This window comes from Coregonus clupeaformis, chromosome 15 (genome assembly GCF_020615455.1).
Source record: "Coregonus clupeaformis isolate EN_2021a chromosome 15, ASM2061545v1, whole genome shotgun sequence".
NCBI classification, from domain to species: Eukaryota; Metazoa; Chordata; class Actinopteri; order Salmoniformes; family Salmonidae; genus Coregonus; species Coregonus clupeaformis.
In genome coordinates, this window is record NC_059206.1 from 44561056 (window position 1) to 44585150 (window position 24095).

The window sequence follows — 24095 nt, forward strand, 5'->3', positions numbered from 1 at the left end:
ACAGTGAGAGACAGAATAACAACAAAACAATCCAGAAAAACTCATGTCAAAAATGTTATAAATTGATTTGCATTTTAATGAGGGAAATAAGTATTTGACCCCCTCTCAATCAGAAAGATTTTTGGCTTCCAGGTGTCTTTTATACAGGTAACGAGTTGAGTTTAGGAGCACACTCCTAAAGGGAGAGCTCCTAATCTCAGTTTGTTACCAGTATAAAAGACACCTGTCCACAGAAGCAATCAATCAATCAGATCCAAAAATCACCACCATGGCCATGACCAAAGAGCTCTCCAAGGATGTCAGGGACAAGATTGTAGACCTACACAAGGCTGGAATGGGCTACAAGACCATCGCCAAGCAGATTGGTGAGAAGGTGACAACAGTTGTTGCGATTATTCGCAAATGGAAGAAACACAAAATAACTGTCAATCTCCCTCAGCCTGGGGCTCCATGCAATATCTCACCTCATGGAGTTGCAATGATCATGAGAACGGTGAGGAATCAGCCCAGAACTTCACGGGAGGATCGTGTCAATGATCTCAAGGCAGCTGGGACCATTGTCACCAAGAAAACAATTGGTAACACACTACGCCGTGAAGGACTGAAATCCTGCAGCGCCCTCAAGGTCCCCCTGCTCAAGAAAGCACATATACAGGCCCGTCTGAAGTTTGCCAATGAACATCTGAATGATTCAGAGGAGAACTGGGTGAAAGTGTTGTGGTCAGATGAGACCAAAATGGAGCTCTTTGGCATCAACTCAACTCGCCGTGTTTGGAGGAGGAGGAATGCTGCCTATAACCCCAAGAACACCATCCCCACCGTCAAACATGGAGGTGGAAACATTATGCTTTGGGGGTGTTTTTCTGCTAAGGGGACAGGACAACTTCACTGCATCAAAAGGGACGATGGATGGGGCCATGTACCATCAAATCTTGGATGAGAACCTCCTTCCCTCAGCCAGGGCATTGAAAATGGGTCGTGGATGTGTATTCCAGCATGACAATGACCCAAAACACACGGCCAAGGCAACAAAGGAGTGGCTCAAGAAGAGGCACATTAAGATCCTGGAGTGGCCTAGCCAGTCTCCAGACCTTAATTCCATAGAAAATCTGTAGAGGGAGCTGAAGGTTCGAGTTGCCAAACATCAGCCTCGATACCTTAATGACTTGGAGAAGATCTGCAAAGAGGAGTGGGACAAAATCCCTCCTGAGATGTGTGCAAACCTGGTGGCCAACTACAAGAAACGTCTGACCTCTGTGATTGCCAACTAGGGTTTTGCCACCAAGTACTAAGTAATGTTTTGCAGAGGGGTCAAATACTTATTTCCCTCATTAAAATGCAAATAAATGTATAACATTTTTTACATGCTTTTTTCTGGATTTTTATTTATTTATTCTGTCTCTCACTGTTCAAATAAACCTACCATTAAAATTATAGACTGATCATTTCTTTGTCAGTGGACAAACGTACAAAATCAGCAGGGGATCAAATACTTTTTTCCCTCACTGTATATATATGTCTCTGTCGTTTTCTCTCTCTGACGTTCTCTCTCGCTCTATTTCTCTCTCTCTATATATATATATATAATATATATATATATATATATATATATATATATATATATATATATATATATATATATATATATATATATATATATATATACAGTATATAACTCTCTCTGACTTTCTCTCTCTCTCTATCTTCACAGCCAGCCCAACACAACAGAAGCACACATGTGTGCGGAAGAGCCTGATTTGTGCCTTCGCCTTTGCATTCATCATCAGCGTAATGCTTATTGCAGCTAACCAGATGCTTCGTAGAGGTATGAAGTAGAAAGCCCTGTCCTCCACCACCAGACGGGTTGTTTTCTTCCTTATCCTTTCACACTCAACCCAGTGACTAAGCATAGACAAATTGAACTGACAAAAAGGAACCTAAATAACATGTAATTTTTTCCAGAGACATATTTAATGACCATTCTGTCCTGAGATCCATTTAGAGCCAGAGCACAGACCGAACACCCTGTTACCAAAACTATCAACTGGACAAATGGATATAGGCCAGGAACCTGAGGCACTAAATGTCTTGCTTACCGTTTACCATTAGTTTCAGATGTTCTGAAGGTTACCACCCAACACATTGTACCATACACAAAAAGAAAGAACAAATATTAAGCAGTTATACAATCTCTTTGATTCACCTCACTATAATGTTGCCCTATACCATTCACAAGGTACATTTATTAGCCTCCTATTTCCTCTGAGATAAATGAGTAGTGTCTGTGCTCTATTGGTAACCATGTTGTCTGAAATATATCGACATTACTAGTGTATATTATGTGGCATTACATCCTGCCGTTGCAAAGCATGTAACCAACGGCATTTTTTCTACATACATTTTTATTCAACAGCACATAAAGAACATGTACAGTACATACACAGTATAACTCTACAGTACCAGCTGCAGTAGCCTACCTATTGTAGAGAATGAAATTAGCGATATGGAGATATGATTTGAGGGAATTTCGTAGGCACAGATAATAATAGTTATCATCATCAAACCTGAGATTCATCTGCCAATCTCTATGTCTTGAGTCACTGTTCCGACGGCTGGCTCACCCCAGTTCTCCTTCTAAACACACAGCACATATACATGTACATAATACCAAGTAATAGGATATGTACTTCCTCTGTGGTGTTCACCTTCAAATGATTATGCAAATGATAGTTATTATTGCAAAAAAGTACATTGTTCATTAACGTTTTCTGTAAATATTTATATTCTGTGAATGTGGAGACAATTTCAAAGGACATTTAAACAAATGTTTTGTTTTGCTTTTGACATGGTCCACCAAAACAACATTCAGCTATTGTTTAGAATGTAAACATGCTTTTTTAAAATTAAGGTTCTAATGTATGATTCCCAGGTTTACTGAAACATCATTCTAACACAATTAGTAATTTGTTAATGGCCATGTACTTACATTTTACGTATTGCTCTATTGTCATATTTATTTTTAGAAAACTATGTTTTCTCTTTATCATATATGAAGAATTGAATTATCGTTTTGATGAAATGCTATATATATATATATTATTTTACACTTTTTTATCACAAACTGAATCAAGTCTATATCATACCAGAAAATAGCATATCAAATAGTGAAAAAGAATGGGGCTTGCAATAGTCTAGCTTGATGAGGGTGACAAAATGTTGCTCGGTTATCTGTTCATATTTATATGAGAATTAACTATTTGACATTACATGCATTTGTGCAAACGTGAAATAGCCAGTGTAATAGACAATACATCCAAAAATATTAAAGCACTGATATTGTATTATGACCACTGTTAAATTGCATTAATGAGGAGAATATGTTAATGTACAGTTTGTTGAGAGCTGATCTGATGTTTATTCATGTCCCTCAATGTGTTGTCATATGAAGCAGATTTGTTCTCTATATGTGACTGTGATTGCCATCAAGTCAAACATAGTGCAGCTCTGATACTTTGTGTCAAACGCTGGGGGAAATGCACTTATCAATCATTTCAGAATAACGTGTCTTAGGGATCAACTATTCTTGATAGAAAAATAACTTGCAAACAAATGTATTTCTTATCAGAAATCAATGTCTTGCAAATAAAAACTAACGCAATATACTGTATACTGTATGGACATGGAGAATGGAAATTACCCCTCATGTGAACCTTCAAGTGTCTGTTGTTGCCTTTGGTTGAACTTTCTATGGCATTCTTTCAGCATCAGTAATCTCATCCTATGCACTGTAATGGCACATAAGTATCCATCACCACATCAAATATACATTTATAAACGTGATGTCTGGATGCATGTTGTCCAATAAACAAACACAAATGTAATAGCCTGGTCAAATGTTGTTTTTATACCTATCGCACGGATACTGTAGTTTTTAAGGGAAAAGACATGAGTATTGTAATGTTTTAAGTTCTAGTGTGTACAAGTCAAGGCTACTGATTATTGGTGTGTTATTCAGGAGTTCCCAAATGTTTTCACTCTGGGCCCCCCTTCCAGCATTGGGGAACATCCCGGACACTACCAGTCAAAGGTTTGGACAGAGCTACTCATTCAAGTTTTTAAAAATTATTTTTACATTGTAGAATAATAGTGAGGACATCAAAACTATGAAATAACACATATGGAATCATGTAGTAACCAAAAAAGTGTTACACAAATCAAAATATATTTTCAAATAGCCACCCTTTGCCTTGATGACAGCTTTGCACACTCTTGGCATTCTCTCAACCAGCTTCATGAGGTAGTCACCTGGAATGCATTTCAATTAACAGGTGTGCCTTGTTAAAAGTTAATTTGTGGAATTTCTTTCCTTCTTAATGCGTTTGAGCCAATCAGTTGTGTTGTGACAAGGTATACAGAAGATAGCCCTTTTTGGTAAAAGACCAAGTCCATGTTATGGCAAGAACAGCTCAAATAAGCAAAGAGAAACAACAGTCCATCATTACTTTAAGACATGGTCAGTCAACACGGAACATTTCAAGAACTTTGAATGTTTCTTCAAGTGCCGTCACAAAAACCATCAAGCGCTATGATGAAACTGGCTATCATGAGGACTGCCACAGGAATGGAAGACCCAGAGTTACCTCTGCTGCAGAGGATAAGTTCATTAGAGTTACCAGCCTCAGTCCAAATAAATGCTTCACAGAGTTCAATTAACAGACACATCTCAACATCAACTATTCAGAAGAGACCGTGTGAATCAGGCCTTCATGGTCGAATTGCTGCAAAGAAACCACTACTAAAGGACACCAATAAGAAGACGAGACTTGCTTGGGCCAAGAAACACGAGCAATGGACATTAGGCCTGTGTGTGGGGGTGCTTTGCTGGTGACACTGTCTGTGATTTATTTAGAATTCAACAAGTGCTCAGCATATGTGGGAACTCCTTCAATACTGTTGGAAAAGCATTCCAGGTGAAGCTGGTTGAGAGAATGCCAAGAGTGTGCAAAGATATAATCAAGGCAAAGGGTGGCTATTTGAATAATCTCAAATATAAAATATATTTTGATTGGTTTAACCGTTTTTTTGGTACTACATGATTCCATATGTGTTATTTCATAGTTTGATGCCTTCACTATTATTCTACAATGTAGAAAATAGTAAAAATAAAGAAAAACCCTGGAATGAGTAGGTGTGTCCAAACCTTTGTACTATATATTATTATAATTTTTTTTGTGTGAACCTTGCGGCCCCCCCTTGCCTACCCCTAGGGGGAGCGCCCCACAGTTTGCAAACCATGTGTTATGTTGTGAGCCAATAGGTGATATACACATTCATATAAGATGGCCTCAAAATCTACTCAGGGAAGTTACTAGAATGTGATAGAAATTTGGAAATTATACGGAATTGTGTAGCTGCTTTCTAATGAAGTTTGAATATGAATCATCCAGCTGCTTTCTGTGACAACACCATTAGTGTTGTGCCAGTAGCTATATGGTTTAATCCCAACAGGACAGATGGCGGCCCTCCCTTCAGACAGACGTCAGTATCTCTGGGTCCCTAGGACTCAAATCCCAGCATGTGTAGACAGGACAACTTTAGATATTGAGCAGTAGCAGACATCATTAAGAGATAGCCTTGGGTGATATGGACAAAAATCCATACCACAATAAATTACCTGAATTGATGCAGTAACGACAAATAGAACAATACGTTTATAACATTAATGTGCACCACCGTAAAAAAAATAATAATCCTTTAAACTACTACTACTTGTTTGATGGTTGTATGGCTGGCTCCCATTAACAATCACCCATATTAGCAAACTTATTTCATTTCTCTAGTATAGGCTACTTATTGTAATAAACGATATCAGCAAAATGCCTGCGATAAGTGATCGATATGGTCGGTGCCGATAGTTTTCAGTTCATCATCCCACCTCTATATGAGTGATCCAAATGTTCAGTAAACCATACAGAGGTAGAAAAGGAGACCGACTGTGTAGAAAGAGAAGGGAGCTGGAAATTGGAATCTCAATGTTCTTGGTCTATTTCACTTTCTTTTCAGCCTACCATATTAATCACATGGGAAGTCGTACCAGAGAGGAGAGTGAATTGAAAGTTCTGTTTTAGGTGACTATAATTGTTAATCTATTATTCATATGGCAAAATACCAGCAAACCTGTCTGAAATTCCCACCCACAACCTCTAGGGTCTGACAATTACAAAATGGAACTTCTTTCTGCCCTGTTTACTAACATAAAGCAGGTGATAAAGACAGTGAGTACTCAAGTGGGGATTGATAAAGTGACATTATCTGAAGATAATCAGCAATACAACAAATGGCTATGCTGTTGTATGAAAATATATTTTCAAGGGATGGATGGGTGGTATAATAACCTGACAGCCAACCTCTCAGAGCATTAATATTATATCAACATGAATGTAAAATCAATATCAATTGTGTAAAATCAATACACCACAGTAAAGGCAAGATTCCGTTGGGAAAAAATGAAACACAATTGACAATAATAACTTACAGTCCCATTGCAAATGAAATCTGTCATTTGATCACGCGCCTCGATTTTCCATGAAACCATGCAACTAAGATAAACATATTCAAATTCCCACATAGTATTCTTCACAGATACTTTGTTTATTGTTATTTCACCAGCTACTGCCCAAAGGGTTCCCATATCTCTGGTTGTTTACGTGTCAGAATCCTATTTGATGATATCGTGTCTTGACAAGCTGATGACCCGAGAGGCTTTAACATGGAGGCACTCACTGAATTATGAGTTTAGTCCCAAACAAGGCATGTCTTCTCTTTACCCCTCTGACAGTGACAGGGCTATGACTCACGCCCAGGGAAAGCACTCCCTTTCTCCCTCGAGGTCCTCCATCTCACAACAAGAGTCTGGCAGACAGTCTATAACATTCCCCTAAGGGGACTTTGGCAGACACTAGTTGCTGGCTTTAGCTGGCCAAAGATCTCCTAAAGGACTCTAATGGCTCCAAGGGAGAGCTCCAGAGGTGATGAGACAGAAGGGGATGGATGTGACTGGCAGGACAATTCAGACTTTTAGACGGACTTTGGATCATATTGACGACTGTATATTTTGTCCACTGGGAGAAGGGCAGAAATGAATTGTATACTTTATCATAGGAACTTGTTTTTTGAATGCTGGTAAATAGCCAAAGAATACAACTGAAATGATTATGTAATGGATCTGAAAGAGGAAATGGTACCCACATACACCACACTGCTGTTTATAATGGGTTTCTTTCAGCAGTGCAGATATGCAGAAACTAATTAAAATTGAACGATGGTAATCTATGCCTTCTTTCCTTTTCCATCTTTTATATTTTGCATATCCGGTTTACTAACTCCTTATCACCCTTCATAGACTGTAACACATACCATTTTAGCAAAGATAAATAAATTATATTCTAGGGGACTACAAAGTCTAATAATATCTACATCCCTTTGAAAACATCTAGACAGCTTTCCAGACAATGAAAAAAAGTTATCACTGGGGCACATTTAAAGTTTAGCATATTTTTGTGGATAGAGTAAGACTCAACACTTATGTTTTAAAGATTCATACAACATGTTATTCTCCTGAGATTTGCCAAGCCTTTTAAAGTATTTATATTTGTTAGAAGAGAAACAGTGGAGGTCGGTGCCATTTAAGATGAGGGAGGATGATACTTTTTTTTAATGAGTATGGCCTTATTTCTATTATAGCATATTGGATGACTGTCATTCATATTCCATTCACACAGCTCAATGTAACATTGATAGGTTTAGGCTACTATATAATACTCAGATATTCCCTGTACCCATAATGAGGTTGCTACAACCTAGCCTATGAATGAAAGTTTACAATGTAGGTGCACAGGTCGAGAGAATTTTGAGTAATCAAGGTGACAGACAGCAACACATTCAATACCGCCTTTGCACACTCTTGCCTGCATCTATCTGATCTGGGGTGTATTCATTAGTCCAACAGTTGCAAATTATAGTTTCTGTTGGACAAATTCAGGAATGTTTATCCCCGTTTCATTCCGTTTGCTTCCGTTTAAGAAACGTTTTTCAACAGAATCAACGGAATGAATAGACCCCTGATCACACACAAACAGTTAATTTTCATAGCAGCCACATAAAAACAGCATGATCACTTTTCTCATTGTATATTTAATTCCTTCTCGCAACTATCTACGCACTCTCCTCCTCTCACCTTTTCCCTTCGCTTGTGGACTTCAGTACACAACACATCAGCTGTCTGTGACCAGGCGAATAAACCTTTCCAAGCCAAACCTTCATATCATGACCGCTAACCGCTACACACAGCCTACATCGTTGTCACATCATAGTCAACTAGAACTACTGCGTTAGTAAACCCGCTATAATCATGCAGTACAGTGTACAGTCAGAAAGCAGTTACACCGGTGGCAATAAATTAATAAAACCAAAAGCTTACCTTGACTTGGAAGAGTTCCAGTGGTGGATAGCTATAGCCAGCTAGCTAATATAGCATGCCCCTCTGTTTGAGTCGGGTGTTTGAGTAGGCTAAACTAGCTAGCTGTATTTGCTAGCTAAGTGAATGTGAAAGTAAAAAAAATAGAACCAAATCTCTCTCTCTTGCTTCTCCTTAATTTTGGAAGAAATGAATGTTCAAAACTGTTCAACTACTGTCTTTCTCTCTCTTTGTGTCAACTACTCACCACATTTTATGCACTGCAGTGCTAGCTAGCTGTAATTTATGCTTTCAGTAGTAGATTCATTCTCTGATCCTTTGATTGGGTGGAGAACATGTCAGTTCATGCTGCAAGAGCTCTGATAGGTTAGAGGACGTACTAAGGAAGTTGTCATAATTACTGTGTAAGTCTATGGAAGGGGGTGAAAACCATGAGCCTCCTAGGTTTTTATTGAAGTCAATGTACCCAGAGGAGGACAGAAGCTAGCTGTCCTCCGGCTACACATGGTGCTACCCTAAAGAGTGCTGCTGAGGCTACTGTAGACCTTCATTGCAAAACATTGTGTTTTAATCAATCATTTGGTGACGTGAATCTGTATTTAGTATAGTTCTAAAAGGGATATATTTTTTTTGATGATTTAATCTTCCTCTGAGGTGCCTCCACTGAAAAGAAAGCTACAATGGTTGGACGGTTATAAAACAGGATCTACGTTTGGAATAGTGCCTGCAGGTACTGAATTACTGAGAGGCAAGAGAGCAGCTGGGGGTAACCCTGGCACTCGTTCCACAAAAGGCGATGCAGAATATTGCTCGTCTCTTAATTAAATATTAAGACTGTTGGTGTTTGTCTCGGGAAGGGGAGAATGTGCCCAGCCTCAATAATGATTAATTCATGCATCTCGGACTGCCTACCAATAACGGGTCCAACCAAGCAGCTGCATACACTATGAATATATGATCAATTATCCCACTTCATCTTTACCAACTATTATTGCGGCATAATGCATTAATCAACCTTTATTTCCCATTAATTTTCAATCAACCTTTGGATTCCAAACAAGGCAGTGGAATGTTTATTAGATACTTATCAGCCAAATATTAATTTCCATTTGTTTTATGTTGTCGTTTTCTAGAACTGCATAATGATCTATATTATTACCGTGACGCATAGGACGCAATCATGATAATTCCATGTGTTGACCATAATTCCAAGCTATCTAATAGGGTGATATATAAAATAAAAAGATGACATTAATGATTAATGACCAATCTGTGAAATGAGGTTTGACCTGGCTGTTATGTGCTGCTCTCCTCAAACAACTGAATCAACATCAACATCTGTTCCTGGTGCATATGCTTTCAGCAGAGAAGCTAAAGACTTGCTGCTGGGGAGCCATTTCTCTTACAACTGCGTGTTACAAATCAAAAGTAAAAAATGGTAGTGTTTATTTGCTGTCTACTCTGCATTTAACCTTACACCCATCAAATCCCAATTCGATGCTTGAGTGATCGGACTGTGAAAAACAAACCGACTCACAGTCACAGTGAAAGGACCTCTACTACTGCCTGGTGCCTAGAGCACAGTCAATAATGGAACATCTGTAGGGACTTTTGAAGAATAACAAAACAACACAAGCTGCTTTCAGTAGCACCTATGTCAAACACAATTACTCTAGCAAGAATGTTCAACAACAGCCACCTGTTATAAAATAGCCTACTGATATATTTCCAAGACACAGGCGACTTGTTTCATCATGGATTCAAGGAAGACAGCCTCTATGTACAACAGAGCTTCATTGGGACTCTGCTTGTAATTCTCTCTTGCTGAGCTGAGAGAGAGCTTGTTAATGTGGCACATTTCAGCAGGGAATTGACTCAGTATTCAGTACAGCAACTTCTCATTTGTGGAGGTTAAGGTCTTAAAGAGAAGTTATGATGGTAAAGGGGAGCAGTGCAGCTAAAGGGCACAGAGTGTACTGACAATTAAGCAATCAATGCAAGCTGCATATTAATGACATGAATTAATTAATGACAAGTAGCGAGAGGCTGCTAGTGATAGCTAAACACTTTTGTACTTGAATTTTGTTTGGGTACAATGACTGTACATGTTGGTGAATAGACCACCCATACGTAAAAATGTATGCACACATGACTGTAAGTCGCTTTGGATAAAAGCGTCTGCTAAATGGCATATTATTTTATTATTATAGTTTGAGTACATGCAAAACTACAAGTGTGGATAAAAGTCATCCACAGTAAAATGTCATAACTTTTTGGTAATTACAAACTTAATTATGTGGAGTTATTTTATGCCTGGAAATCTCAGGGCCAGGGAAATGTATCAGAGCTCTTGGTGGCAGGTAGGCAGACACCAAGGCTTTAAGACAAGTAATTCACTGTAGTCCTGCTCCAATGTTGGCCATGCAAGTTTTTATGACAGAGCCCAGACATGCGAGACAGCCAGCATGGTCATAATATTCATCCGAATATTATTCACACTGCCGGCCAACCAACCAGGGAAGGATCCAACTGTCCTGTCATCCCCCTCACAGAGCCAATCTGAAACAAATTGAAAGTGTTCTTCTAGGGTGTAGCGGTTTCGGTTAAAATCTGTGTCACTGCCACAGGAAAGGCAGATGCTGCCAGTAAAGGGTCCCTGTCACAGGGTGATGGGACATCCTACCAAGATCTGGTCTGAACCGCAGCTGTGTGGCACATACAGACAGGGCTCCATTAACACACTGAAGTAATGACCTGAATACCACTTGTTCTGTTATCCCCCTATTGTTATCACAAATGAAACAGGGGAAATAACAATAAGTCTATTTAAAACACTATTTTATTACCAGAAGATCAAAAAATTACAACAATTTTGTTACAAAAGTGGCCAGCCATCCTTGGTACATGGCCAACATCATTGGTGAGGTAATCTCTCGTGGACAGACTACATAAATGGTATCGTAGATCTGTCATGACACGGGATGCGTGAGACAACGAGCAGCATTAGTTCCAATGCTTTGGACAAATCTCGATTTTCTCATCTTTCGAATTACATAAGGGGAGGAGACATTTGGCCCATAGACTTGCCTGTAACTCAGAGAGGGGGTGGAGCTCTTTGTTCCGGTTCCGATCCTTCTCCCTCTTCTCTTAACCAGTTTGGACCCAGGTAAAGCTGTATGCCATCCATTAGAAATAAATCAACCAATATGGACAAACCACTTTCCCATCACATAGAATATGTGGAGGGAAGCAAATCACAGCATTTTTCAAAATATATCATGGTTGCCACTGCTGTTCTGCTGCTTTCCTGAGGCTATAACTTAAAAGGCATTAGAACATCACATTCTGTAAATTTCTAATTCATAATACATTTTCTTCAATACAAGGACCTACTCAACAAAATGTCTGCATGCACGTAACAACTCAATTTTAATGTAGTCCGTAATGAAGAAACTCAATTAAAATGTGAAGATTATCAATTCACTCACTTCTATCAAGTAAAGTTTGAGCCCTAATAGAAATTAATGATCAGTTCTTGCATTACCACATAAAACTTAGAGCAAGAAATTATGAACCAGCTTTAAAGCCCCCATGCATCCTTTTTAATTTTTAAATCACTGTATGTGTAATAAATCACTCTGTGTTTATTTCATTAAAACATTTTACATTATTTATTTCCCTGAGCCTCCTTTTGCCATTGAAATGCTCAGTCTGCTCGTGTGGGTGGGTTGATACAAATTTTCATATATTAACATACACAGCCCTGATTGGCGGATAGGATCATCTAGACCAGGGTTCTTCAATTCCGGTCCTGGAGGGCCGAAACACTTCTGTTTTTTATTTCTACCTGGTAGTTAATTGCACTCACCTGGTGTCCCAGGTCTGAATTAGCCCCTGATTAGAAGGAGAGGATGAAAAACAGAGGTGTTTCGGCCCTCCAGGACTGGAATTGAAGAACCCTGATCTAGACTCTAGAGCCTACCATGCTTACGCCTTCAAAGTAGGACGATACATATGCAAATAAAAGATGACTGGTCATTGGTCAGAATAATCAGATCAGTTTGTGATGTCATGATCTGGGCCAAAAACTCCATCCCACCTGAACAGGTTGAAATTCCAGATTATTTTTTTTCAAGCAGCTCTTACACAAAAAGGGCACAATTATAATTTTCACAATTTCAGGTTATTTCGACCTCATAGTGTGGAAATGCCATTAAAAAAAACAGAAAAATCCTGTTAACTGCACTGCCCCTTTAACCCCATTCAGTTCTGACTTTGACTTTCCAACCACCAGGGGGAGGGGGCAGAAGGGAGGGAGGGAGGTCAGGAATGGTGAGGAAATGTTGAGGTATGTCATTCTCTGGTTGATTCTCTTCATCCTCCTCATCTTCCTCTTTCAGAACACTGTAGAGAGTAAACTAAAGTAAAATACTTTTAGGAAAAAGTATATTTTCGTACTAACTGTATCAAATCTGGCTCTGTGCAAGCGTAAATAACATATTTTAGCACTAACATGCACTGTATGTATGTACTGACAGCCTTTGACCATTAACTCATACTGTACCTTCCACTGCTGAGGGCGGCTCTCTTCTTCTCTCTCCTGGTGAGCCACTCCTCTATGCTCCGCTCAGGGGACGCTCTGTGCTCCGGGTCCTCTCTGCTCCTTCTTTCATCTAGAGATTAGACTACACCTCTTAATATGGATCTCATTAACACAATCACCATGGTAACTTTGAATTCTGAGTGAAATGAGTAAAGATGATTAATACTAGATTTAATTTAACCACCTAAATTAAATGGCATTGTGTGTTCATAATTGAAACACCAGAGTAACTTGCCACAATAGTGATGGAAAATTGTACTTCTTAAAAATGTTATCATCATGCAAGGTGTGAGTAAAACGACAGCATTGCTCATTAACTAACTCTCTCCATATGAGGAACATCTCCATGGCAGACAGTGCCATCTTGTGGAAACAACTCACCTTCAATCTGCATTCTTAGGTTCTCCATGTCCCTCTCTGACATGTGAGAGAACCTGCAGTTGTTGCCAAAAACACACTGGCCTGATGCAAAGGACAAAAAATAAGCATTACACACTGATAGTTGTAAGGGTCTTTCATGAAACGTTAATTGTATCTTTGTTGTCTTTACCTGTCTGAAGAAACTTCCTGCAGGGTTTCTTAGTTTGTTCATCATACAGGATGGCTGCTGCATCTGTGATGAGAGAAGAGGTGTCATATTGTCTACACACCAAAATCTACAGCCTGTTACAACAAGTATCTGTCAGATGTTGCCAGAAGATACCAACCCTACCATACCAACCATCTCTTTATGCTGTTATTTTGTTTAATTATGTTACATGTCTTCTAATTGGTTACTGTGTCAAACCTTTAAGCCCTGATCTGATGAAGGCTGATACCAAGTCAAAACACGTTGGCGTTGGTCCTGCTATTTTCAAACATGTCTACTGAAATGCCAAGTAAATAAAGCCTTTTAAATGAAGAAGTGCCTTCATTCGTTCTAAAAGAGTGCAAGATAATTATTTTTTCTAAATTTTTCGTTTACTAAGTGGTGGCCATCATCCCCATTGGTTTTCTGCCAGTCCATAGAGTGCCCTTTTTCAAAGTGCACCTTATACAAAGTCTCCATTTTTAGAGTTACAAATTAATGATATGTACCCACTGATTCTTGAAGAATATAACTTATAAATGCCTCATGAGCTTTAGTTTAACTGTCAGAATGCAAAACATAAGCTTGTTTTACTCCAATGTTTGTAAACAAAGTAAATGTAAACAAACACTGTATAGCCTAAAAACATGGTTTAAACAATAATTCTGATATTATCAATGGTCAGTCCCTGTCCTTGCATCCAAAGCTCTGTCTATGAATTTGGGAGTGATAAATTTTCTCATTTACATTTACGTCATTTAGCAGACGCTCTTATCCAGAGCGACTTACAAATAGGTGCATTCACCTTATAGCCAATGGGATAACCACTTTACAATTATTATTTTTTATTATATTTTTTTTTTTTTGGGGGGGGGTAGAAGGATTACTTTATCCTATCCCAGGTATTCCTTAAAGAGGTGGGGTTTCAAATTTATCCAGCCCCATCCATCACATTTTTACAGAAACAGTGGCTTTGTTATTGTTTTAACTGCTGATTGGCCCTTTAAGAGCACCAGGCAGCAAAAAAAAATTGTTCTGACCCCCAAACCATGTTGGACTAATGGTGCATTCAAGACAACTGGGAACTCCCCCCCCCCAAAAAAAAAAAAAATTCAGACTGGGAAAAATATATTTTTACGGTCATCCAACTCGGAATTACAAGTCACAAACACAGGCATCATCCTAGATCTCTGACCTGAAGATCACTTACGTAAAGATTTCTCCCAGTATGAGCTCGTTTTTTTGTTGTTGTTCTCAGTTGTCTTCAATGCACCATGAAACTTTGGGGAAATGAAATGACTTACCCCTGAAATTGTCAAACCAGGCCTTTTTAGATCTGTGGTGTTGAACGCCATACAGGTGTTTTTTCCTGTTGTGCATGTTGTCCTGAAAGGACCGGTCACAGTAGTCGCAGTAATACCGCTTCCCCATGGTTGAGAATCTGGTCTTCACTTCAGTCAGCTGTAGGTACCCTCACATCTCTGAAACAAACGCACAATGATTTGCAACAACGACCACCACAATATAGGCCTAATCAAAGTGCCAAAACCTTGAGGTGCTTACCATAAAATTCAACTTCAACTTACTGAGCCGGTGGGTAGGAGTTAGTCATTTAAACTGAGGGAATTTGAGTCAAAATATATAAAGCTACTTATTATTAAACAGACTTTCCGAACGTGGGTCTGTTGTAGACCTAAGTCCTCTGCTTGCCTCATGTCAAATAAAAGTCCCCCACAAGTTATTCATTTTTTGTCAACATATGGCGCACATACAGGACTTTTATTTTGACATGAGGTAAGCGGAGAAGAAATGAGTCTACAACAGACCCACGTTTGGAAAGTCTTCAATAATGTTATTCCTTTACATATTTTGACTCAAATTCCTCCGTGTTAATGACCAACCGTCATGACCACCGGCACAGTACGTTTGTGTAAGTAAAGTTATATTTAACTTCTGAGGCGTATTCATTACGCCGATTCTGTTGCAAAACGTTTCTTAAACGGAAGCTTCCGTTTGGTTCTTAAACGATAAACGGTTTCCGAAATGAATACGCCCCAGGCTTCCTATGCTACGGACTGTTTTTGTGCAACTCAATGCCAATCCAAAAGGGACCAACGCTGTAGTGTAAACACACCAGCGTTGCTAATAGCAAATCAAATCAAATTGTATTGGTCACATGCGCCTAATACAACAGGTGCAGACATTACAGTGAAATGCTTACTTACAGCCCTTAACCAACAGTGCATTTATTTTTAACAAAAAAAGTGTTGAGAAAAAAAGAGCAGAAAAAATAAAATAAAAATAATAATAATAAAAAAAAATAATAAAAAAAAACCTTACTCTACATACCTGATTATATAGGCTACTAATCCCGCAACCACCTGCTCATCAGGAATTTGATTATTTGAAGCAGGGCTGGAGAGAGCTGCCTGCAGACCCTCTCACTCCAGCCAGGAGGGGAAGGAACAGAAGCTAACGTAACCCTTGTCTTTTAGTATAAAGAAATAAGCAATACAAACCCTTTTATGTGAGAATTTAAAGACACTCCACGGGACACTCAGTAAAAGCTGTCAGCCAACGTTACATTTTAGGAAATTGTTTATCTTTAAACTGTTAAATTGTTGTGATTTCGACCAAAGATTCTTCGACGCGAATTCGTTTGTCAGCGACACTAAAAACGTACTTCCGGGTCACGATATGTCGAAATATTTCAAAATAAAAGTCCCAAACGTAATACTAGACAAGTTTCATAAAGCTGTATTTATTCATGATGTATGTTTAAACATTAATAAGGATTCATATTTGTTCATATTTAAGTGACATTTGCATTAAATTAGGGTTTTACAACACGTTCCAAGGTCAAATAAATGCCCCCAATGCAAATGCATGATATATTAGTTTATAGAGAAAAAACGATTATTTTTGCTGAGATAAAAGTGAGGTGGGGAGAACTCGCAGTCCGAATTTGGCCCAGCAGGTGATTTTATTTGACCTCCCAAGTTTTATTGTTGTACATAAAAGACTGTAAAAACACCAGAAAATCAGCTCCAAGTAATTTACATTTTGGAAATATGTTTGAAAGTATTCCCAACAATAATAGAGAGATACAGTATATGTGATCGTATACAAATGTAAGCAACGTTTGAAAGTATGTTTTAGTAAAATATGATATATGTTTGTGCTTCTTGCGGTCAATTTAAAATCTACACATGATTTGTAATTACGTTCCGGTCCCCTGACCATCTGCTCAAGAAAAAATTGGCACGCAGTTGAATGTAGTTGATTATCCGTGCTATATAGACTATTTTTAGTCAAGATCACTTCATGACTCAAAATGCAAGCCGAGCACAATTCCTAAAAATGATAGGCTATTAACATTGACTGGAAATACATTTGTTTCATTAATTTGCCTATTTTCATATATAATAAGATTTCCGATTTTCTCCATGTAGGCCTGTCCCTTATTATAAATAACGTTGTGTCCCTTATATTTAAAAACTCGAGTCTCAAGCTAGGCTATATGATAACACTGGTAATAGGTCAGTTGTTGTAGCCTATTACTTACGAGGCACAAATTGAAATAATTATTATAATTTTTTTCACTGGACTGATAGTCATGTCTCATTGGCAGGAGGGAGAGTGCGAGTCGAAGTGGATAAGCATTTCATGCTTTTTAAAAGTGTTCAATAAAAACAGCTTTGTAGTTCTGATCATTGTCTCTGAATGTACTGAAACGGTCCTTAAGGCCCTCGATTAGATCAATGCAATCAGTGATTGATATAGACGGGGACTGGAGGACCTTCATGGCGAAATCACTGATATCAAATTACTTTGCAAATTCTACAACATCCTCTTCCAGACACGGTCTCTTGAAAACATAGAACAGTGAGCTTTGTTTGGACATTTTCCTTGTTTTTGCTAACCAAGTTGGCTAGTGAGTCTTAGCTAGCTAGCTAACGTGAGTAGCCTACACATTGTAGCCTAGCTATTGTTTAATGCACATGGGATTAGTGCGAAGTGACACGTGCCAGAACCCGCCCATTATTTTATTATGTAAGATGTCCTTGAGTGTCCTGAAAGGCATCTGCCAAATAAAATGTATTATTATTATTGCCAATATACACTGAGTGTTAGGCCGGAGATACATGTATTTTGTCAGTATATCCATAATCTTTGCTACAGGTTGGAGTCCTCTCTGTAGCCTGTTTGTTATCTCTCCATCTTTAGGTACTCCGCAGTTTGTTATACTTATATTTGTTAGACAAGTAATTATAGTTTTTAATCTTCAAGACAATGTATTATTTTAGATCGTCAGAATTTTGTTTTAGAATTTCCTTTGTCGCACAAGGATGTGACTCACAGGTTTACCACTTAATTTCACATCATACACACTTCCGTTTATGTTGTTCTGACGTAATGTCCTCCTTTCTCTAATCACCATCAGCCAACATGTCGCTTGCGAAAGGTGTCTACAATTTGCTCTTCAGGAGAACATCTACTTTTGCCATTACCATCATGGTCGGGGCAGTGTTCTTTGAACGAATGTTTGACCAAGGAGGAGATGCCATATTCGAGCAATTGAATCGGGGGGTAAGTCTATTGACAGATCTTCCCGTAGTCTCCTTTGCCTGACCTTGCTTAGGACAAACAACCGCCAGTGGTTTGCGAAGGCCCCCCCCCCAAAAAAAGTGTGTTTTACGCGCGTGAACACACTGGAACATACTGTATACTACATACTTAATGAGTATATACTACATACTCTATTAGTTAATTTTAGTATACTGTAAACGAACGGTATCCTTTCAGTTGAGCGTACTAGCGCTTCGCCTGTCTACCGGAAGTTGATGCTGTTGCTATGCAACCTCTTGCTAGCTTGTTAGCATAAATTACTAGTTAGACATTTTACCAATTCGAGTGTCGTTAAATTCAATCTGGAGTGCAAGAGTGCGCCCTGGGCGTTCGTAAATCCAGAACGTTGTCAGATTGTCCGTTTGTAAATTCAGAGCGTTCAGAGCGCACACTGCTGGACGCTCTGGCGGAGGAGTAGGGTTGATCTGAGCGTTCTGATCTCACAACGGCAGTCAAGCACCAAAGCTAACTGGCTAGCTTGCTAGTTACTTCCAGACACAAATGAGACAAGAGAACACTTACCATTTTAATCGCCCTAGCAGAGCTGGTTAGGCTGTTTTCATGTTATCAAGAACGTTGGTGACTGTAACTGTGCAGCTGGCAACAATTTAATTACGCTTTTTTGCCGACATTTACTGACACCGGCCATATTCAACTTGTGTTGAGCGTTCGTAAATTCATCAGTTATCAGTTATTTCTTCAAATCTGAAAACCTTGTGAAGCCACGCCCATCTTCTGTAGAATTTGATTATTTACATTTTTGTCATTTAGCAGACGCTCTTATCCAGTGCGACTTACAGTTAGTGAGTGCATACATCTTTTTTTTTTTTCATACTGGCCCCCGTGGGAATCGAACCCACAACCCTGGCGTTGCAAACGCCATGCTCTACCAACTGAACTACATCCCTGAGGGCCATTCCCTCCCCTACCCTGGACAACGCTGGGCCAATTGTGCGCTGCCCCATGGGTCTCCCGGTCGCGGCCGGCTACGACAGAGCCTGGATTTGACCAGGATCTCTAGTGGCACAGCTACTTAGACCACTGCGCCACTCGGGGGCCCTAAAAGCACGGAAATGGTGTCTCACATACTAACTATATCCATACTATGACCAATAAGCATACTACTACTCAGTTTACGTCACAAATAGTACGGTTAGTGAGGTTAGTATGAGTATTCGAACACAGCTAAAGAGAACAGACGGGCCAGGGGCCTCATAGGGCGTCAAATTAGAAAGTCAATTTCTTGTGTCTGAGCGGATACATTGGCAGAAATACGTTTTGTGTTGATAATAAGAATAATACAGCCAGTGCCAATAATACATATTTGAAAACAATAACTTTATGCCTACCTTTTGATTTAGATCACAGACATATATCCTTGGCAGACTTATGTTCCATCCCTGCAGTACAGTTGATAACCATTGCTATAAATGGCAAAAATCCAATCTTACTCAAACATATCACTTTTTGGTTTATCTCTCTGTACTGGTACAGATCTACTACTCACATCCCTCCCCCTTGAACCATCTTTCTCAACTTTCTTCACTGACAACTTCTGCACTACTATAACCCTGGAAACCATAACCTGCCTCTCTTGCACCTGACTTTTCTGATCCCCAGCCCCATGGGCACCCCTACAATTAACACATAACACTACTTTCCCCAATGCTACATATTCCCTTGTCTCATGCCCTTCTGAACACTTCTCACACCTAGGAACATCCCGCCTACACACTGCTGCCACATACCCATAAGCTTGACACTTGTAACAATGTAATGTATTCAGCACAAAAGCTCGTACAGTATAACTTATATATCCAAACATCACTTTGTCGGGCAAAGACTCAACATCACAACTCAAAAGATCAGACAATGACTCTTCTGTTTCTCCACTCACGCCACCCTGTCTGCATCTCACCAAACATTTACCGCTACCCCAGTAATCACTCCTTTCAATGGCACCCTTTTCTTGAGAGCAAAACAATTCACACCTCTTGCCCCCATTCGTTTAACACGGAGCGCCTGCTCCCTCTGACCAGCAGAAACACAAACAATTATAACAAGACCACTTCTGGTTACCCTCACCGATTCCACAGCACCCAACTCTGTTTTCACCCACCCTGAAACCACAAATGGATCAGCCACAAAGCAAGGGTCCACTTTTTCCAAAGACTTCACTCCTACTGTCAGACTAATCTTTATCCTGACCCTCGGTGCAAGCCTAGGGCTCCAAGAACTTCACCACAGTTACCACCTCCGATACTTTGCCCTCATTCACTTCCATTTCTCCTCCTGTCTTCAACTCACTCTGCTTACACTTTCTACCATTCTTCTTTAACAAACCATCTCCCCTTTTCCCGCCATTTTTAACCGACTCAAGCTCACCCTCTTCCTCCCTCTCTCTTAGACCTCATCTGCCTCTCTTTCCCTCCATTCCTCCTCCGTATTCCAAGTATAAGTCTCCTTATGATAATACTGCACTTCTCCTGACATACATCTTGTTCTTTGTCAAAGGACGCCATTTAACCGGCTGTCACAATCTCTGTATAATCAGCACGAACCCCTCGGGATGTAGTGCTCAACAGTGCATCCCACTTGTAAATCAGCTGCTTCGTCTTGATGTTCTTCTTTATTAATAGCTAGCGCGACCACAACACTGTCAGGCAGACATAGCTAACGTTAGTAGCTAACGTGATCTGATCAAACTTGCCAGCAACTTTGAACCAAAACGTTACTAAACTAATTTTAGCTAGAAGTTGATAGATAGTCGTTTTTGTGGCTGACAGGATTCTTAATAGTTAGCTAATTTAGCTTGCTATGGTGCCTCCGTAGGACATTAGGTGCGTTAAGAGGAACCCACAACCATAATTCACAAGGGCTACACATAGCGAACATAACAAATACAACTGTTTATTATGGATTCTTATGACAATTTAGTTGGCATATGCTAAGCAATATGTGAATTGACGCTATCTACTCTCGTGCGCAAATTTTGACACTGACGGCATCTGTGTGATTTCTGCTTTAGCTAGCTAGATGGCTTGTCAGTAGTTACTGCTTAGCTAGCTATGCCTATGTCCATTAACTTGTTTGTTCAGCTAAATTCTCTTCATATTTAGGATACAGCATAAGTCGTTATACGTGTAATCCAACTTTCAATGTTGTGTTTGGTTCGTAGAAACTCTGGAAACACATTAAACACCAATACGAAAACGAGGAGGAATAGAAGTGGGCCTATGTTGCGGCAGAAAGGATGCCAACGCCACACTTCAATTTCCATTCCTGAGTCGATCTTCGTGGACCATCACCTGCATTGACATTGATCTGTCACTACGAGGCTGACTGCTGGCTATCAGAAATCCATGGCATGGGAGTTTTAAAAAGACTGGTCAGAACATCGTGGAAGTATTTCCTATCAACTTTACCTCACATACTGTCATTGTCATGCTCTCCTGTCCCTCACCATTTGTAAATGTACTGATACGTTAAAACTGTTAATAAATTAAACATAAACCTATACGCATGTTTTGATTTGTAGAATCAGATATGTAGCTAACTAGCCATCAACTGTACTTGACATTAGTCTCTTGAGATAATATTGCGCCCTAAGTTACCCCACCACGTCTACTATTTTAGTATTAGCATTGCATTGTAGAAGATAACAAGATGTCTATCTAATCACTTTAGTACAGTGCTGTAGAGTTCTGTCGTGTAGATTGTTTTGCATTACACAGCAATAACTTGGGACTGTGTGGCAGTAATATTTGGGTACTAGTATTTTTATTTATTGATTAGGATCCCATAACTGGCAATGAGACCTGAATAGGTATGATGTGTATGACTATGGACTTATTGAATAGTGTTATTTATGGATGTTGAGAAAAGCACTCAAACTTCATAAATAGCACCTATCCACAAGTCAAAGCTCAAGTCCAACACAGGTCAAAGGTCAACAGCACTAGGTTTATCCTTCAGTCAGTCAGTCCCAGAAGAAACACAGGCCTATTCTCAATTAGATTTGCTCAACTCCTGCATCCTCGCTCCTCTGTCCTCTCTGTTTGAACAGGTAAAAGGTCATCGAGGTGAGGTGGCGAGAAGAGGGAAAGTGGACAAATGCCCTTGTATGAAATGACTCCTCCAATTGCGTGTCATCAGGCAAATGACGTTTACAGGGTGGAATCCCAAAATAAATGTTTAAAGTGATCAAAACAAATGTATCTAGTCCTGCAATACATTATTATAAATGAAGGGATAAGTAGCATATTGTTTTTAAATGTTTGCATGCGCTTCTCCTTTGAGAAAACAATAGCTGATTCAAAGGGGGTAGGATGCACTTGTGGACTCAGGTACGATATACTTGTGCTTCCTTGCCAGAAGGAGGCTATCGATGAATGGAGGACCATGGGAGATTCTTGTTTGGGAACAAGACCATCCTCTCGCCTCTGTCCTCTCCTCTGTGACCCGGAAATCGATAAGTTGTCGAGGAATGTGTCAATTTGTTAGTAGGCAAACGGAAGAGTGTCCTCCCCTCCTCGATAGCCATCTCTCATCGAGGTTACTCGTGTATCCTACCGCAGAAGAGTTTTAAAATCTTCCAAACCCACTTTGAATCAGCTTTTGTTTTGTCAGAGGAGAAAAGCATGCACACGTTTAAAAACAATATGCTACTTATTGTTTTATCTATAAAATGTCTTGCACAACTAACTTAATTTGTTTGGAGCGCTTTACACATTTATTTAGGATCCACCCCTGTAAACATTTGCCTAATGATGCGCAAATGGAGTAGGACCATCTCGTTTCAAGCGAGTGCATTTCCAGCCGCTTTCACTCTCCTCGCCGACTCTCCTCGATTAACTTTGACCTTTTTCAAAAGGATTCGAGAGAGGCATGAGGTGTGCAAATCTAGTTAATAAAAGGCCCATCTTCCGAATTGATTCACTCCTCGACCACTTATCGGTTTCCAGGTCATGGAGGAGAGCGGACTGAGGACAGACTTTGGCAAAACGAGAGAACCCCAAACGGTTATTTACCAGAAGATAGCTGTAGGTAGCCCTCCACTCAGAAGGCACTGCTGTCCTTGGTTTCCCTCACCGTGAGAAGTGGTCTATGGTCACAGGTGTGACAGCCAGGTCCTGCTCTGTTGGGTAACACACAGCCTTTGCCGCGTCCCCAACAACCGGATGTTCTGGTTTTCAGGGGAAATGGAAAGAGAGCCTTTGAAGCGACTTTTTGGATGTTATCAAGGTGACACTCAATCTTAACTTCTCCTCCACATTTACTGGATTGGTTGAACAGTGCAGAAGAGAACCTCCCGACAGTTTAAAAAAAACGTCAAGACCAGTATGTAGGGGATATATACCGATTATTATTTATTTTATAAACAAAACAGTTTCAATGATTTTACTGAGTTACAGTTCATATAAGAAAATCAGTCAATTGAAATAAATTCATTAGGCCATAATCTATGGATTTCACATGATTGGGTAGGGGCGCAGCCAAGGCCCACCCACTGGGGAGCCAGGCCCAGCCAATCAGATTGAGTTTTTCCCCATAAAAGGGCTTTATTATGTACAGAAATACTCTTCAGTTTCATCAGCTGTCCGGGTGGCTGGTCTCAGACGATTCCGCAGGTGAAGAAGGCGGATGTGGAGGTCCTGGGCTGGCGTAGTGACACGTGGTTGTGAGGCCGGTTGAATGTACTGCCAAATTCTCTCGAACGACGTTGGAGGCGGTTTATGGTAGAGAAATTAACATTCATTTCTCTGGCAACAGCTCTGGTGGACATTCCTGCCGTCAGCATGCCAATTGCGCGCTCCCTC

The 24095-nt window shown here is 39.7% G+C and overlaps 3 protein-coding genes across 5 annotated transcripts in view; 2 read left to right on the plus strand and 1 right to left on the minus strand.

Annotated features, from left to right (window-relative positions):
• The window catches only part of LOC121582348 (calcium-binding protein 7), a 43095-nt gene extending 39214 nt beyond the window's left edge, over positions 1-3881 (plus strand). The window contains exon 5 of the mRNA XM_041898076.1: positions 1712-3881. Within this exon, the coding sequence (XP_041754010.1) occupies positions 1712-1836 (125 nt within the window). The 3' untranslated portion in view covers positions 1837-3881. The remainder of the gene's footprint in view (positions 1-1711) is intronic.
• An 8486-nt stretch (positions 3882-12367) lies between these two features.
• zmat5 (zinc finger, matrin-type 5) lies at positions 12368-23449 on the minus strand. Of its 3 annotated transcripts, none has more exons than XM_041898075.2 (6): positions 23307-23449; positions 14952-15128; positions 13630-13692; positions 13461-13541; positions 13041-13149; positions 12368-12880 (listed from the first exon to the last, which is right to left on the minus strand). In XM_041898075.2, exons 2-6 carry the CDS (start codon positions 15076-15078, stop codon positions 12730-12732), a joined length of 531 nt encoding a protein of 176 aa, XP_041754009.1. In that variant the 5' UTR covers positions 15079-15128; positions 23307-23449; the 3' UTR covers positions 12368-12729. The 3 variants fall into 3 exon arrangements, with proteins under 3 accessions (XP_041754009.1, XP_041754007.1, XP_041754008.1); XM_041898073.2 differs by lacking the exon at positions 23307-23449 and adding an exon at positions 16167-16345; XM_041898074.2 differs by lacking the exon at positions 23307-23449 and adding an exon at positions 15997-16345.
• LOC123492590 (cytochrome b-c1 complex subunit 9-like) lies at positions 18048-21793 on the plus strand. Its single transcript, XM_045225175.1, has 2 exons — positions 18048-18237; positions 21455-21793. The coding sequence occupies exons 1-2, from the start codon at positions 18097-18099 to the stop codon at positions 21500-21502; spliced, it is 189 nt and encodes a 62-aa protein (XP_045081110.1). The 5' UTR covers positions 18048-18096; the 3' UTR covers positions 21503-21793.
• Positions 23450-24095: the final 646 nt, after the last annotated feature.